Source organism: Nicotiana tabacum, chromosome 17, assembly GCF_000715075.1.
Source record: "Nicotiana tabacum cultivar K326 chromosome 17, ASM71507v2, whole genome shotgun sequence".
Classification (NCBI taxonomy): domain Eukaryota; kingdom Viridiplantae; phylum Streptophyta; class Magnoliopsida; order Solanales; family Solanaceae; genus Nicotiana; species Nicotiana tabacum.
Genome location: NC_134096.1, coordinates 49,876,705 through 49,891,553, shown reverse-complemented (window position 1 = coordinate 49,891,553; position 14,849 = coordinate 49,876,705). Strand labels below are relative to the sequence as shown.

The 14,849-nt window shown below is 35.9% G+C and overlaps 1 protein-coding gene across 1 annotated transcript; it reads left to right on the top strand.

The window, feature by feature from the left end:
- The first annotated feature begins 5,053 nt into the window (after positions 1-5,053).
- Positions 5,054-13,145, top strand: LOC107777296 (small nuclear ribonucleoprotein SmD3b). Its single transcript, XM_075234276.1, has 5 exons — positions 5,054-5,403; positions 11,814-11,866; positions 11,941-12,007; positions 12,094-12,150; positions 12,754-13,145. The coding sequence occupies exons 1-5, from the start codon at positions 5,245-5,247 to the stop codon at positions 12,814-12,816; spliced, it is 399 nt and encodes a 132-aa protein (XP_075090377.1). The 5' UTR covers positions 5,054-5,244; the 3' UTR covers positions 12,817-13,145.
- The last annotated feature ends 1,704 nt before the right edge of the window (positions 13,146-14,849 follow it).

The window sequence follows — 14,849 nt, the reverse complement described above, 5'->3', positions numbered from 1 at the left end:
TTGATTATGTGGAAATTAATATTTGTAAAATACCCTAACTTGGAAGATGATTTTTTTATTTTTCTTCCCTCCCACGCTCTTAAAAGAAAGTGTATTCACGCTCTTTGCCACATCAACATCTGGGGGATCAAGACTACCAAATTATCAAGTTCAGGTGGGTATTAAAGACCACGTGAATTTTAAGGGGGAACTAAACTAAAGTTGCCAAGATTGGGGGAGGGGGGTCCAGAACATTTCTGCCAACTTCAAAATTGAAACCTTAACCTCTCTATCCCATTTTTATTTCGAACCCAACAAGAAGTCATATGAGTTTGAAACTTGTACTACTAGATAGATGACAAGCGCAAAAACACACTTAAATATGCTCACTAGTCGAATATAGTATAATATAATATCGTATCCATATGAATTTGAGTTAAATAATATTTTCATAGTTTATAGCTTGGTTGCTATCCAATATGATCAACAATTGAGAATTATGTGATTTAAAACTACAATTAACTAAAAGTCTAACTTATTGACGAATGACACTCGAACAAAAGTAAATAAGGAAGATATAAATTGGAGAAAATAGGGATTGATTGGATAGGTGCAAGATAAATGTTTGGGATTTAACTCTATTTAATTCACTTCTAATATTCAAGTGAGTCTCTTGAATTCACTTAATTATTAGTTCAAACATTTAGTAGAAACTTCTCTCTCGATTAAGTCTCAACCTCACAATATGAACCAATTTAAGCTCAGTGAAAATATACAAGAATTCGTAGTGGATTGGTCTTTAGGAGAACCTCTCTCGATTATCCTCCTAACTAGGGTTAAACAATAATTCAACTAGAGTTTTTCGATTACTAAGAAGAATTAATGAACTCAACCAACAAGATAATGCAACGATATCACAAGTTATGCCTCTCTCGGTTACATGAACATGTGAATATAGATGCAATAATTTAATCAATCAAACCGATTCAATACATAAAAACTAGAGTTATAATCCAAAAACAAATATCAATACATCATATCCATCAAACCCTAAAGACAACTACTCCATAGATATATAGCAATTCATCATAAGTATGTTTAAAGTAAAGGAAAACATAAAATGATCCAAACTCTTGTCTTGAGTGAGGATTGAATGATGAACTCCTTATGTTTTTTCTTTGGGTTGCGATTCTTTTCCAATGATTTTATTTGAACCGGGTGTAGTTAGTTTTTAATTTTTGTTAGTAATAGGAAACCTTGTGCTGTGATTTGAACTGAAGACAATGTCTCTTAACCTTATTATTCCTTGAGAATAGCGAGTGCTTTAGTTGTGACGCTTAGGCTCAATTTTTGACTCTTGTATAAGTACTTTAAAGTGTATGATACTAACTTTGATTTACTACTTGACTAGAGTGCCTTGATGATCCAATCTTGAGTGAGTTATGTGCCAAGTGTGTGTGAGATTTGTGTCATTTTGTGCATTGCATTTGATGTCTAGAACTTGCCCTGTGTATTTGCAAAGCGAAATAGTAATTTTATGCAGTTTTGGAAATGATATAGTCATTTCTTTGTTAATCCAGATATATGTGTTTACCCACCTAGTTGTTATGCATCTTAGTTAACTCCTTTGAGCATGTGATCCTATTTCTTTGGCAACCATATTACAAGCCTTACTCATTTGTTTGAATTGACCATCTATTTGAACCTTGTACCTCTCATGAGCACTTGAAATTGTTTTGAACTGTGTAAACGTGGGATGTGGAATGATTGGTTTGGCTTTTAAGTGGAACTATTGAAATAAGGAGAAATGTGCACTGTTTTTAAAAAGAAAGCGAGAGCCACTTGAATTGAAAAAGAAAGAAAAAGAATGTTGTATTGTTGTGCAAATATTCTTTAGCAGTGATAACTGTTGATGTAATTGTGCTTAAAGAAGTAGAGAGTTAATAAATATATATTGATGTGTAGGTAGAATTTATGGTTTGACATAAGTGTGGGATTTTGAAAGGTAAATTATATGTATTAAAGTGCTTAGGTAGGTGTAGTCACTCTTATATCCAAGTTGTATCCTATCCGTTTCGCAGCTTACATTACAACCAATTAAAGTCCTACTTGATCTTCAACTGAATGAGCTCAATTAGTAGAGTCGTACACTACGGGCAAGCCTATGGTTCATCTTTTGTGGCATATGAGTGTTATTTATGAGAGAGAGTGAATTCTTTCTATCTTGAGTTCCTAGTTGTTCTTAATGTCAATTGTGTGTGGAACTACTCTCTATTGTTGTGTAAGGGCACTTGATTCATGAAGGAAAGGTAATGTCGTTGACCTCTATGTTGGAGTAAGTGAGGGATTATAAATAATGCGTGGTGCTTGTGAGTCAGATCTTGAGGCTAGGATGTTACACTATTATGCTTAGTCTATTTTAAATATTTTTGGTATGATGAGTTAAGAGAGTTGTTTTAAAAGGTCGTGTCTTTATAAAGCGCAGTTTGATTGCTTGAGGACGAGAGATGGTAAGTGTGGGGTATTGATGGTGGGCTATAATCTCGTGTTTTAATCGTTTATTGCACTCTAATTTACTGCACTTTGATTGAGTTGAGCTTTAATCACTAGTGTTTTGCACTAATTGTGTGTTTTATGCCTTGTAGGAGTGATTCCTAGCTATGTAGATGTTTTGGAATGAATTCAAGCTATTTTGGAGCTTTGAAGTCTGAGTAAAAAACCCAAGGATTAAGTTGAGATCGTATTCGGGGATCAACGGACAATAGTGCACTTAACGAGAGAAACGAAGAATTGAGCAGGACGCCACCTAGGTGCGCGAGCGCACACTGGGCGCGCAAGTCAGGTAGAACACTGTCCAAAGTGCGCGGCCATATGCGCGAGCACACCTCCAGGTGCGTGGCCGCGCACATCCAATCCCAAAATTGTCCTATTTCGCATAGGAAAATGTGTGTTCATTTGGGCCCGCTCAAATATTAACTGAGGATGTTTAAGTTAATATCCAATATAATCTTCAAACTTAGAATCATCGCTCCTATTTTCAATATTTTTCTCCACATTTGAGGAACTATCAATGTTGCGGTTAGGATAAATTTTTTAATGCAACATCAAAAAGTTCATCAAACACAATGCACTATCACACGTCCATGTTGTAAACGCCAGATTCAACGATATTAATGTTGTTAATAGATACTTTTCTCATCGCGAGGCAACAAAAAACAATAACAATATATATGGTGGCTAGGGAGTAGGGTTTTTAGCTCAGAACCTCTATGAAGAAGTTTCGAATTTTTTTAATTGAGTTCCAAATGGACAATTTGATATTGAAGCAGTTTATAAGGAAAGTCTTAATATTAATTATGGGGATAGTTTGAGGAAAACTCTTTTATTTCGAGTGAGTAAAGCTTTTTTAGTAGGACAAATTTTGGTGAAAGTTGTGCTATTTGACTTGATTATATAAGTTTTGTTAATGTGCTTTTTAATCCAAGTAGATAAATAGTAGCAGATCTTTGGTATCAAAATCCAAATGTAGTACTTAATTAGAACTCTATTTTTATTATGTTTTACTAGAGTAACCTTTAAATTTATGTATTTTAGGGTTATTTTGGTCAACCAACATTGTATTCATACTTTTATAATATACTAGTTTGTACGTTCGTGCATTGTACGAGATTCTTAAGTCAATAATTTATGAAAGAATTCCAAATTAAATTTTTGAAAAATATTACAAAAAGAAAGAATTATTTTTCATGCAAATGATGTAGGAAAAAAATGTGATATGTAGCGATTAGATCGAATACAAATCTTTTTTCTATTTCATATTATCGGTTAAAGATTCCAAACATAATACTATGTGAATTCTTTGTAAGTATGTATGTACTTGTCGTCTATTGAGAACGTTCTGAAATAATCAATAAAACATGGTTTGATTGATATTGTCCAAATCAAAATTTTAATAGTTGGTTATTTAATAAAAGAATAATCAAGTAGATTGTTGGTATAATTATTTTACCTGAATTTTTGTGTAGGAGATGTAGCTGAAGGCCGGAGTTAAGCATACGTTTGAATATTTACGTAAAGAAGAAATCTAAATTATATGACTCTCATCTAAGACAGCAAAATTATTTAAAGTACGATACAAATAGATTAGTTTGTTGTTTAAAAACACACCATTCAGTATTCCTTCTAACTTCCTCATCCATTCTCATCGGTTGATGCCGCAAATTAAACATTCTCTATTAATTAATATATTCTCATCTTCCTCTTTAAGTATCCTCCTATTGCAATATAGTTCCTTTGGATGAGATGTAGAGACTGTATTCTCACTATTCCGAGTGTAACTTAATTTCATCTTTACATCAATATCCCTTCCAACAAACAAATAAAAATCGTTCTTAACAACCCATAAAGATGTGGATGAATTATAAGCCAACATGCACAAAATTAAACATTCAACTTCGTAATTGTCAGTAGCTTTCTTTTGGTTATGTTAGAGAGCCAAAATCTAATCTATAAAATATGATACTGAAAGAGACGAAAATTACCTCTAAAAGATCCGCGTATAGATGTTTTGTGTTGCAATAACGTGAAATCAATGAAATTATTTATATAGAGGCCATATGTGTTTCATGCGTGGGGGTATTGTTATGGGTTTGAAACTCGAAGCATATGTGATTCCACTATTGTTTCGTGTAATTGTCATGGTACAATTAGTATAGTATTAGAACTTTTCATTCAATTATAATTTTAAAAAGTTCTATCATTAGTCGGTGTCAGATTCCCAATTATTAGACAAATTCGTATTAGATATTACTATTTTATCCAATATGGAACTATCTTTTTGACAAAATATAAGGGTATAAAAGTCGATCAAACATTTTAAGGATATTTTTGTCATTTTTAGTATAAAATATTTGTGCTTTTATAATATTATATATATATATATATATTCATCAATTATTTTGAATTAATTAATTGAGTGGAGAACTATTTGGATTAATTTTTCCAAATAGATCCCAAATATATCCCTTCCCCAAAAAAGAAAAAGAAAAGAAAGCCTACGCAGGCAAACACGACCCGTTTAGATCAAACTTGATAGCGGCAGAGGACCCGGAAGAATTTGCCCTAAAGTTTTATCAGGTTCGCGGTACTTATGTTTGTTTGATTTCCTCAGTTTGCGTCACAGTCGTCGTGGGTTCTATACAAACTACAAGCTAGCCAACAGCATTACGTTTTCGGCAGACTAAGGAGAAAGAGTGAGAGAGAAAGATGAGTCGAAGCTTAGGCATACCGGTCAAGCTTCTACACGAGGCGACGGGTCATATAGTGACTGTAGAGATGAAGAGCGGTGAGGTTTACAGAGGAAGTATGGTGGAGTGCGAGGACAACTGGAATTGCCAGCTCGAAAGCATCACTTACACTGCTAAAGTACGTCTTTCATACATACATAGTTCCTAATTCGTTTTGATCTTGTTTTAGTTTAACTTTTCGTCAATGCATTTTTGATGTTTCTTATAATCTAAAACCCTACTTTTTACAATCTCACGTGATTAACACTATGTTCTATGTAGTTTCTGATTAGGTAAATTTAATTTTATAAGAATTAAAAAATGACACCAAATTCACATGGAAAACTTAAATGTTTATCACTACTTTTGGGTAGTGAAGTAGCTGAGTGCGAGGACTAATGATATACACAGCTCGAGAACACCAATTATAGTGCTAAAGTACGGCTTTTTAACATACATTTTCCTGTTTCGTTGTCATTCACCGTCTTAGTTTAGCTTTCTTATCAAATGTTGTGTTTTACAAACCTTTGAGAAGCCTTGTGTAATCCCTCAAAGTGGAGTTTGGGGAGGTTAGTGTGTGCGCAGACCTTACTCCTACCTCGTGGAGGTAGAAAGCATGTTTCTGATAGATCTCGGCTCAGGAAAAGCATAGTCACAGTATAATTTAGAAGAAAAGACAGTAATGGAGATGCCGAGGAAAATGCTTTGTTTTCTGTTGTTGAAATTAATATTTAGATCTTTTAATGTTTTATGCAGTTGCTAATTATGTAAACTTTATTTTAAGGGAAGTATAAATGAATGGGATTTGAATTCACACAAAAGTTTAGATGCTTAACCCCGGTAGTCTTAACCGTCATTCTTTTCTGGATAGTCGGAGTAGTTAACATAAGAAACTAATTGAGCACCCAAAGTGTGTGATTGGTCAATGAAGTGGGTGCAAACCTTAGAGGCCGGCATTCAAATCCAAGCAGAGACAAAAAAAAATTAGGTGATCTCTTCCCATTGTCTAACCTTAGGCAAAGTTACCAGTATGTGTTGGTGAGAGATAGCAAGTTATCGATATAATAGTCGAGGTGAGCTGACCGGGCACCACCGTCCACCGTTATAGAAGAACCTAGCTGAATATCGGTACGGAAGCTAAAAGTGAGATTAATGGCACCTGTGTAACCTTTACCCAAGATAACTTTTATATTTCTGAAGTTTAGCCATTCAGGAAGTAGACACTCAAGTATCATGTAAAACCTAGGAAATGCTTATAGCTTTATTTTTTTTTCAGTAAGCTGCAAATAGTCTGGTCTCTGATTTACTTGCTCCACTTGTTATTGCTAAAACACAAAGAAATCGAGCTCTAGGGTGTCTTTTTGCCGTTTAAGTCTCTAGACCTTTGTTTTAGATGCAGTGGGAGTTAGATTTAAGAAGTTCAGGTAGCGCTGCAATATGAAGTTCTGGACAGCCCTCTGAGTAGCATAATTTCTTTTAGGTTGTTTCAGAGTTTACATTTTTTGTTGGAGAGATAGTTATAGCATTGAACCTACTTTTTTTGATTTTGCACCGGGTGTCCGAGTCTCTTTGAGCCCCGACTAATCCCGGGGGTGCACAGGCCCTCGGCAAGGAGTTTCCCGCAAGTGCACCACGGTTAATTCAGGTTTTACCCAGTCTGATGGCCCTCAGAAATTGTTTGTACCCAGTGGGTATAGCATTGAACCTACTTCCTTATTGTTTCTGGGAAAATCTCGGGCAACTGGGAATTTAGGTTCCTGGCCAAATGCATCAGTTATTAATTTTATTGACTTGTCTGAAATCTTTCATTTATTAGCGTTATTTCAATCTCCTGGTCTTTCTTACCCTATTGTTGTTTTTCCTTTAGAAGTTAATATTCAGCTCTCTTTGAAATTATATGGTGTTCAAATGAGAGATTATGTTGTGTTTTCTGGAAATAAAAGTATTTTAACTACCAAACAACTCTATTTTGAGAAAGTGAAGAACATCTCCTGGTCTAACACACATGCTTAGCCATGGGCAGTAGGATTTCAAGTACATTAAAAGAGGTGGTCGTACTTGGTTAATTTTTGTAAGTTGCAAAGGAGCATTTGATAACTAGGAAAATTTGGTAGTGTTTTTTAGACTTTTCCTTTCTCAGTTTTCCTTTGCCGAGAAAAGAGGGAATTGTAGAAATTCTGTTCATTGGTCAATAAGGGATCAAGTTCCCCAATTCCTCGAAAACAAAGCCTGTATAGAAAGCCTGTATAGAGAAGGATGGAGGTTGTTTTTTATTTTTGGCTGCAGCATGGCCATCTTTCTGCATCCTGAAACATTCTTTTAGGGCATGCTCACTGAAGATAATGAAAAACATCGCAGCTATAACTCTATGTTACATCTTTTTTGATAAGGTAATTTTATATATGAAACCATCATCAAGTGATTGCTGGTGGTATGAAACAGTTACAACCAAAAGCTAGTCCTCACTGACTGTATCATGACCTAATAAAATCAAGCATGACTTCTACATCCTGTGTATCATGTATAGCTGTCATGTTGCTCCAACAACAAAGCATTGGAATACAGAAAACTTAAGATTAATTACATTTTCCATTTTGTCTTCAATTTCAAAAGTTCTGGAGTTCCTCTCTCTCCATATGGTCCATCAGACGTTTGTTGAGATGGCATTCCGTAGTCTTGAGTCAATATGACTCAGCCCCCTTTTACCTATCCTTGAAAGAATGTTAGGACATCTCTTGGCGTAGCCCACTTGAGTCTCAGGAGATCGAAGAATAGATCCCACAATTTCTTTGTAAATCTTACATTGAAGAAACACATGGTTGGCTTTCTCTAATTTTTCTTTACAAAGAGGGTATCTACCGCAAATAGCTCTATGCATTAGGTTGCATTGAGTTAGACATACATTTTTACCTACCAAACAAGTAAATCATTTAACTTTGTAGGGATTTTAGCTTCTGCAAATCTGTCTACATGGTAAAGAGGATTTTGTATTTGATGAGTTGAGAAATAATGAGTAGCATGTCTTTACTGAGAAAATACCATCCTTTTTGCCCTTCCAGCAGATGCAATCCTTCCTGTTTGGAAAGTTGGTGTAGAAGACAAGTTATTACAGTAAAATAACATTTCTATCCACTTCCTGGTCGTCGTTGCAACTCCTTCTAAGAAGAATATTCCAGCCTTGAGTAGAGCTATAATGTGCAATATATGCTGCATGGTTGGCTGCCGGCCAGCAGTAAAGATCTGTAAAATGTAGCTTAAGGGAGTATGACCCAACCAAGCATTATCCCAAAAACTTATCTCCGTCCGTCTCCCAGCTGAAACTATGTGCTGCTTTAAAAAAATCCCAATAAGACCCGATGCTCCTTTTTCCTCGTCATATGTCTTTCATCGGAGCGGAGAAGCTCATCATTTTACTTTCAATTGAGGGAAGGTGTAGCACCAGATTAGTATCCACATTTACCTTGTCAAAGGAGACAGCAAAAGGTTAACTACCATGTGGAAGTCCCACCTGTTGGGCCCCGTCTCTTGGCCTTCAAAAATTGTCAATTAGCTCTCTTAGTCTTTTTGTTTAAAAGTGAAAATGTACACGCATAGGATAGTTAATTTCCTTAGTTCGTTTCAAATGTAGCTTGTGTGTACTAAGATGCATATTGTTGGGGTTGTACTACTTATTAATTGGACTCTTGGTACTATTCTTTAATAATTTTTTCATTGCAACAATAAATTGTCACTAATTTAGAAAATCAAACAAATTTAGCCGAAGGTTCTGCGGCTCTGCTTTTGTTTGCATATTAGGTGGTTTCGATCACTTTCATCAGAGAGGTTGATCATTTCATGTTACCAAATTATGAACTGGAGAAATCTGTTCTGGTTAGCAATGGAAGATGGTTGGAGATAGCTAATGGAAGATGATTGGAGATAGCTAATGGAAGATGATTGGAGATTCGCAAGAGACATATTTTTATTTTCGTATACCAAACACCTTTACCAGTAACTATAATGTAAAAGGATAGAAAGATCACACCTTCCGTGAAGAATGAAAAGGGCAGCCCGGTGCACTAAGCTCCCGCTATGCGCGGGGTCCGGGGAAGGGCCGGACCACAAGGGTCTACCGTACGCAGTCTTACCTTGCATTTCTGCAAGTGGCTGTTTCCACTGCTCGAATCCGTGACCTCATGGTCACATGGCAACAACTTTACCAGTTACGCCAAGGCTCCCCACTTTCACGAAGAATGTAAATAGAAAATTTTTCAATATAGTGATAAACCAAACAAACTCATTGCTTCCAAAGTTTGTCTAATTTTTTAGCTTTCTGATGTTCTATTAGATCAAGTGTGTATTTCTGGTAGTTGAAGTGCTGCCCATGTTTTTGTTTCTCAAGTTTTCCCTTCGTTGGTTTCTTCTCTTCCATTTTTGTTGTGGGTGCAACTTACTCTGCAGTGCATTAGCAGAACAGGGAAAAAACCAAGTTGGTCCGCCACTGCTGTCCTTGTCCTTGATAATTTTTAAGGCGAGTGGCCAGATAAACACCTCTTTTTACCAAATGTGTCCTTTTTAAACACCTTGTGTTGACATGGCAAATTAGTTGTCACTAATAATTGAACGGGGGAGGACTTTAATTATGTTTTTTTTTTTTTTTTTTTTAGTTTAAATTATTTTTTATGTGTGGGTCACACCGCATTTTCCTTTTTTCTCCAAAATATTTCCACCTTCTCTCCCCAAAAATTCATCTCCGCAAACAAATCTTCCTCACGCAAACACCAGTGGCTCCAGTGTTGTGAAGAGCGTGAAGCGAGGAAAAGCGAAAGACCCCTTTTCGCTTAAAGCGAGAAGCGAATCACTCGCTTTTTTGAAGTGAAGCGGAATTTAAAAAAAAAAATTAAAATAAATACTGCATAGACAATGAAGAAGAAGAGGAAGAAGAGAATGACAATAAAACAACTATTGCATAGACAACTAAGAATAAATGATATGAAAAAAATGGCAGAAAGTATGCCAAAAAATGGCAGTATAACTGAAACGAAAAATGGGCAGCATTTCGCTGCAATTTATCACTGAAACAGTGAAAGAAAATGAAGAAGAGGAGAATGAGAAAAAGAAGAACTGAAGGGGAAAAATTTTTTTGCCAGCATTTCGCTACTATTTGGACACTGAAACAGTGAAAGAAAAAGGAGGAGGAGGAGGAGGAGGAGGAAATCACATACCTGGGACCAAACTTGATGATCTTGAAGTTAAATAAAAAGAGCCTTTTTAATTAATAAACGTTGGCCGCCCAATTATAAAGAGAAGTGCTCGCTTTGTTCGCTTCCTCGCTTCTCGCTTTTTTAGGGGAAGCGATCGCTTTTGTGTACCTGATACGTTTCAGCGCCAGATGCCTCTCTTCGCATCGCTTCTCGCTTTAAGCGAGGAAGCTGTCGCTTTTAACAACACTGAGTGGCTCCTACTCTTTCTGCCGCCACTGTCTGCCATAAATCCACCACCTCTCTTCAATTTTGACACAAAATAAGTCTATACTAATTCATTGACCACCCATAAAAATTCACATTCCCACCCCCATTACCGGATAAACCTCAGGCCACAACACCACCCGAAAACCCCATCCATATCCTCTGACATGAAAACTGGTTACAAATCCTTAAAATACTTTTGTTTTAAATTTCAGAATTTCATAATCTATTTGGTTATGAAGTGTTTCGTTTTATTGGCCACTGGTTGTATTTGTAGAAGAAAAGGAGGGGGAGGAGTTTGGGTCTCTAGTGAGGAAGAATGGAGAAAAAGGGGGCGGGGGGGGGGGAGAAGAAAAGGAAGGGGGCGGGGGGGGGGGGAGAAGAAAAGGGAGGGGTCGAGAATTTTTCAAGTAGGAATTTGGAAAAAAAGGGGGGTGGGGGTGGAAAGATTTGAGGGTTTTAATATTAATTTTTATTTTGGTTTTTGGGTTTAGCTATTATAATATTTATTTTTTAAATTATAGGCGTCAATTTGTTTTTCTAGTTTACATGTGTCACTATGCGGTTGGTTTATTTAACGGTAAGCAGTGTGTGAGTTTTATGCAGGTTATCTTGTGGACTCAGATGTTTACAAGGAACAGTTCTAACTATTAGAAGTGTTTATCTATCACTTGGAAAGTTAAAGTGTTTAACTGATCGCTGGTGACAACTTAAAGGGGCTATCTATGTATTGTCAATGGGGAAAAAAAGAATCAATATGATTAGATAAAGCATCCAAATCTTAGTCAATCTTTTAAAATAAAGTGATGTTTTCAGTCCTTGCATTGACACTCCTAGGGTAGTTAATGATATGCCTTGGTGTAGTGGGGAACGTTTACTAAAGAAAAATAAGAAAGAAACTGATCTCATGAAATGCTAGGAAGTCTTGTTTTGCATCCACTGCTGCGTGTTTGATGTTGGATGAACGATTCACCTTATAAGCTGCAATATTTGGTTCTTTTTCCAGTTACTCAGAGAAAAAGAAATGTTACATTTTTCTATAGACCTACTAGGTTTTTTCCCTCTAAAATATGACATTAGTTTCTAATTTTGATCAATGCAGGATGGACGGGTGTCACAACTGGAGCATGTTTTTATTAGAGGCAGTAAAGTCAGGTATACAGATTCCTTTTGCATGATTTTATGCTATTTCCTGGTAAGAGCATATACTGAACTTGAATTTCTACCAGGTTCATGATAATCCCTGATATGCTTAAAAATGCCCCCATGTTCAAGCGTCTAGAAGCTAGAATTAAGGTAATTCGCTGTTGCATTCGTCTTTGGTTCGGTTTATCCTTGTTTTCTTTTAAGTGATTTGCTTACGTTTGATTTCACTTTTGAAGGGCAAAGGTACGTCACTTGGTGTTGGACGGGGACGTGCTATTGCAATGCGAGCTAAAGTGAGTGTTACTTCTATCTTTTCCGTCTACTTGCCTTTTTTGTTTGATGCTAACTACTAAGCATAACTTTTACCACATACTATCTCATGTATAATTTAGGCATATGCAGTTACTCTGATTGACTTCGCAAAATGGTGGGGCCAATACCAAGTTTGTTCAAAGAAAAGGAAGGAGATTTGAAAAAAAAAAAATGGGGGGGGGGGGTGAAGGGATGTGGGATTGATTGATTTACTTATCCTGTATTCCTTAGTTTTGCTTCTTACAGGAAGTTTGACTTTTCTATCTGTAGCTTCATCCAATTTAAGAAAGCTGTCAACTCTGTCACTTTTGCTTCTTCCTACCCTTATTTCACGAAACTATAACGTGTCCCTAGCTGGCTGCTCTAGGTTGTGAGTTGTATATTTTGATCCTTTATCCAAGAATTTTTGTGGGATTCTCTTTTGCGTGGGAGGGGAGGAGTGGAGAGGATGTGATGAAGATTTGCTTTTTAACATGAAAAAAGAGAGGAGGATGTTATGAAGAATTTGTTGTGTTTTAGCTGGCTCAAGAATTGTAATTCTTCTAGTGAAGAAATGTACCTGATTATAAACATCTCGTTTGCAGGCTCAGGCTGCAGGTCGTGGAGCAGCATCTGGTCGGGGTGTTGTGCCCCCTGTAAGAAGATGATTGCCCCGTGTTGGATTTCATTTGATCAGGTTTTGAGTTCTTAAATTCATTGTATTGGCAGTATTAGTGACTTACACTCCTGCTCCGTTGTAATCTAAGAAGTAAGACACATTCGATGTGGAATTTTAACTCTGTGGTCTAGATCCTAGAGAGAGCTGGAAAGTTGAGTGATTTTCAGATGGCCGGTATAATATGGATCGGTCCAGTTTCTCATCGTTCAGTGATCCATGAGTGTTTTGTTGTGCCTCTGTTTAGTGCTGGATTATGATCTTTTGTAGTGTTTTAAAACCAAATAGTCCCTTTTGGATAGATGGTAATATCTTCCAGTACCTTTCATGAACCTTGAGGGAATGTTGATGAGTGCTCTTCTTTGTGAGGTCTAGAAGTGAAGCCTGCAGACAATTATATTTTAGGACGAAACAGATATTAAGGTTGAACCATTGGTGAATTACTTCTAGAACTCATTTTGCATCAAGAGTTTCTGCTTCTGATTCGATTGGAAGTCCATTTCGTTAAGTGTTCCTAGTTGAGCAACATACAGTGTCGGCAGGGAAAACTTATATCTTGGTTTACATTTTCCTCAAACGTGTGCTAGTAAATGTAAATTGTGATTAGTTAAACAAAGAAACAGCAACTTATAAGCCTGTTGTATCAAAAATTGCAGTTCCAATGCTTTTAATTTGGTTAAAAGTGTGAATAACTAATAGTTTAGGGGTTTTTAGTGCGTTTTGCCATAATTGAATACAAAACTAATGATAGATTCCATTTCAAACCTGTACAAGAGAAAAGAGCACACTATTAAACGAAGTCTCCCTGAGAGTCTAAGAAACTAAGAGAGTACCTAATTCGGTTTACATATATACAATTTAGAGCCAAACTTACTTTTTATGATAATAGATGATGTGAGAAATCATTGACTTACATGTGCACCTTTGTCCCCATGTCAATCAAACTTAGTCTTTACTTCGTCTCGGAGTAGAAAAAAGTAAGATTCAGAAAATGGAAAAAATAATAATTATTGTCTTAAATCTAAATCATTGAATTGATGGAAATCTTTGAAATGTGCTCATAGAGGTCCTACAAGCATGTGCTCATGAAGAGAATGTCTTCAACACAGTGAAGGCCTCATAGCCATTAATGAAATAATCAGATCCAAAGATTTATTCTTGGCTGGTAACTAGAGGGTCAAAACTCAAATCTACTGTAAAAGAATAGGAACTTTGTCAATGAATAGCAAAATAGTTGAAAGATGGACTATCTTGTCGTGATTAGAAAACAAAAACTGTTCAATTGTGTAGGCCAAAATATTATGGGAATATATCTTTTGTTAAATACTCCACGATGTATATCTGCTACTCACCTTTCTTCCCATTCTTCCCACAGTTTGGACAATCTATGTATGCGGGAAATTTGATGTGTGGTTAAGGCTTAAGCCGAGGATCCAGTACACTGTACTAATATATTGTGGTGCAAATGAACATTTTAAACAAGATGATCTCTCTTTAATATAGGGTAGGGGCCATGTAGGGATGACAAACGGTGCAGTGCGGTGCTGTTGCGAGGCAAACCTGCAAAGATTTTAACCCGCCCTGTCCCGTATAGCATTTTCAATTTTATTTTTTTTGAGCTTTTGGTTGGAATTTATGATTTAATCAACCAAAAGATTGAAAGCTCTTTTGTTGCTCATATACTGAATTCGACAACTAAAAAAATGCAAGTTCTTGCAGCTCATTTTAAAAAACGCAAATATCCCCTTAGTATAAGTATTTGCATTATTAATGTCTATTGATTATAACACTCTCAATAGACAAAAAATAAGTATTTTTTAAGTATGTATCTTTCAAAACTTTTAAATAGGAAATGACAATAAATTGTTGAATAAGACATGTGATTTAATACTAGTAATAGCTTTCTTGCTTTTGAACTCTTAAGCTACTGTACCCTTAAAAAAAGATTTGACATATACAAAAAATTCATTTTTATTTAGTTATATTTTTTATTGTTCCGCTTTTAATATTATAAATCTATTTAGT

Bases quoted from the DNA above. Each gene is read 5' to 3' on its own strand.
- LOC107777296 (XM_075234276.1), top strand. From the start codon at position 5,245: ATGAGTCGAAGCTTAGGCATACCGGTCAAGCTTCTACACGAGGCGACG. The intron at 11,867-11,940 runs GTATACAGATTC...AATTTCTACCAG, and splicing joins ATTAGAGGCAGTAAAGTCAG to GTTCATGATAATCCCTGATA. The intron at 12,008-12,093 runs GTAATTCGCTGT...TCACTTTTGAAG, and splicing joins GTCTAGAAGCTAGAATTAAG to GGCAAAGGTACGTCACTTGG.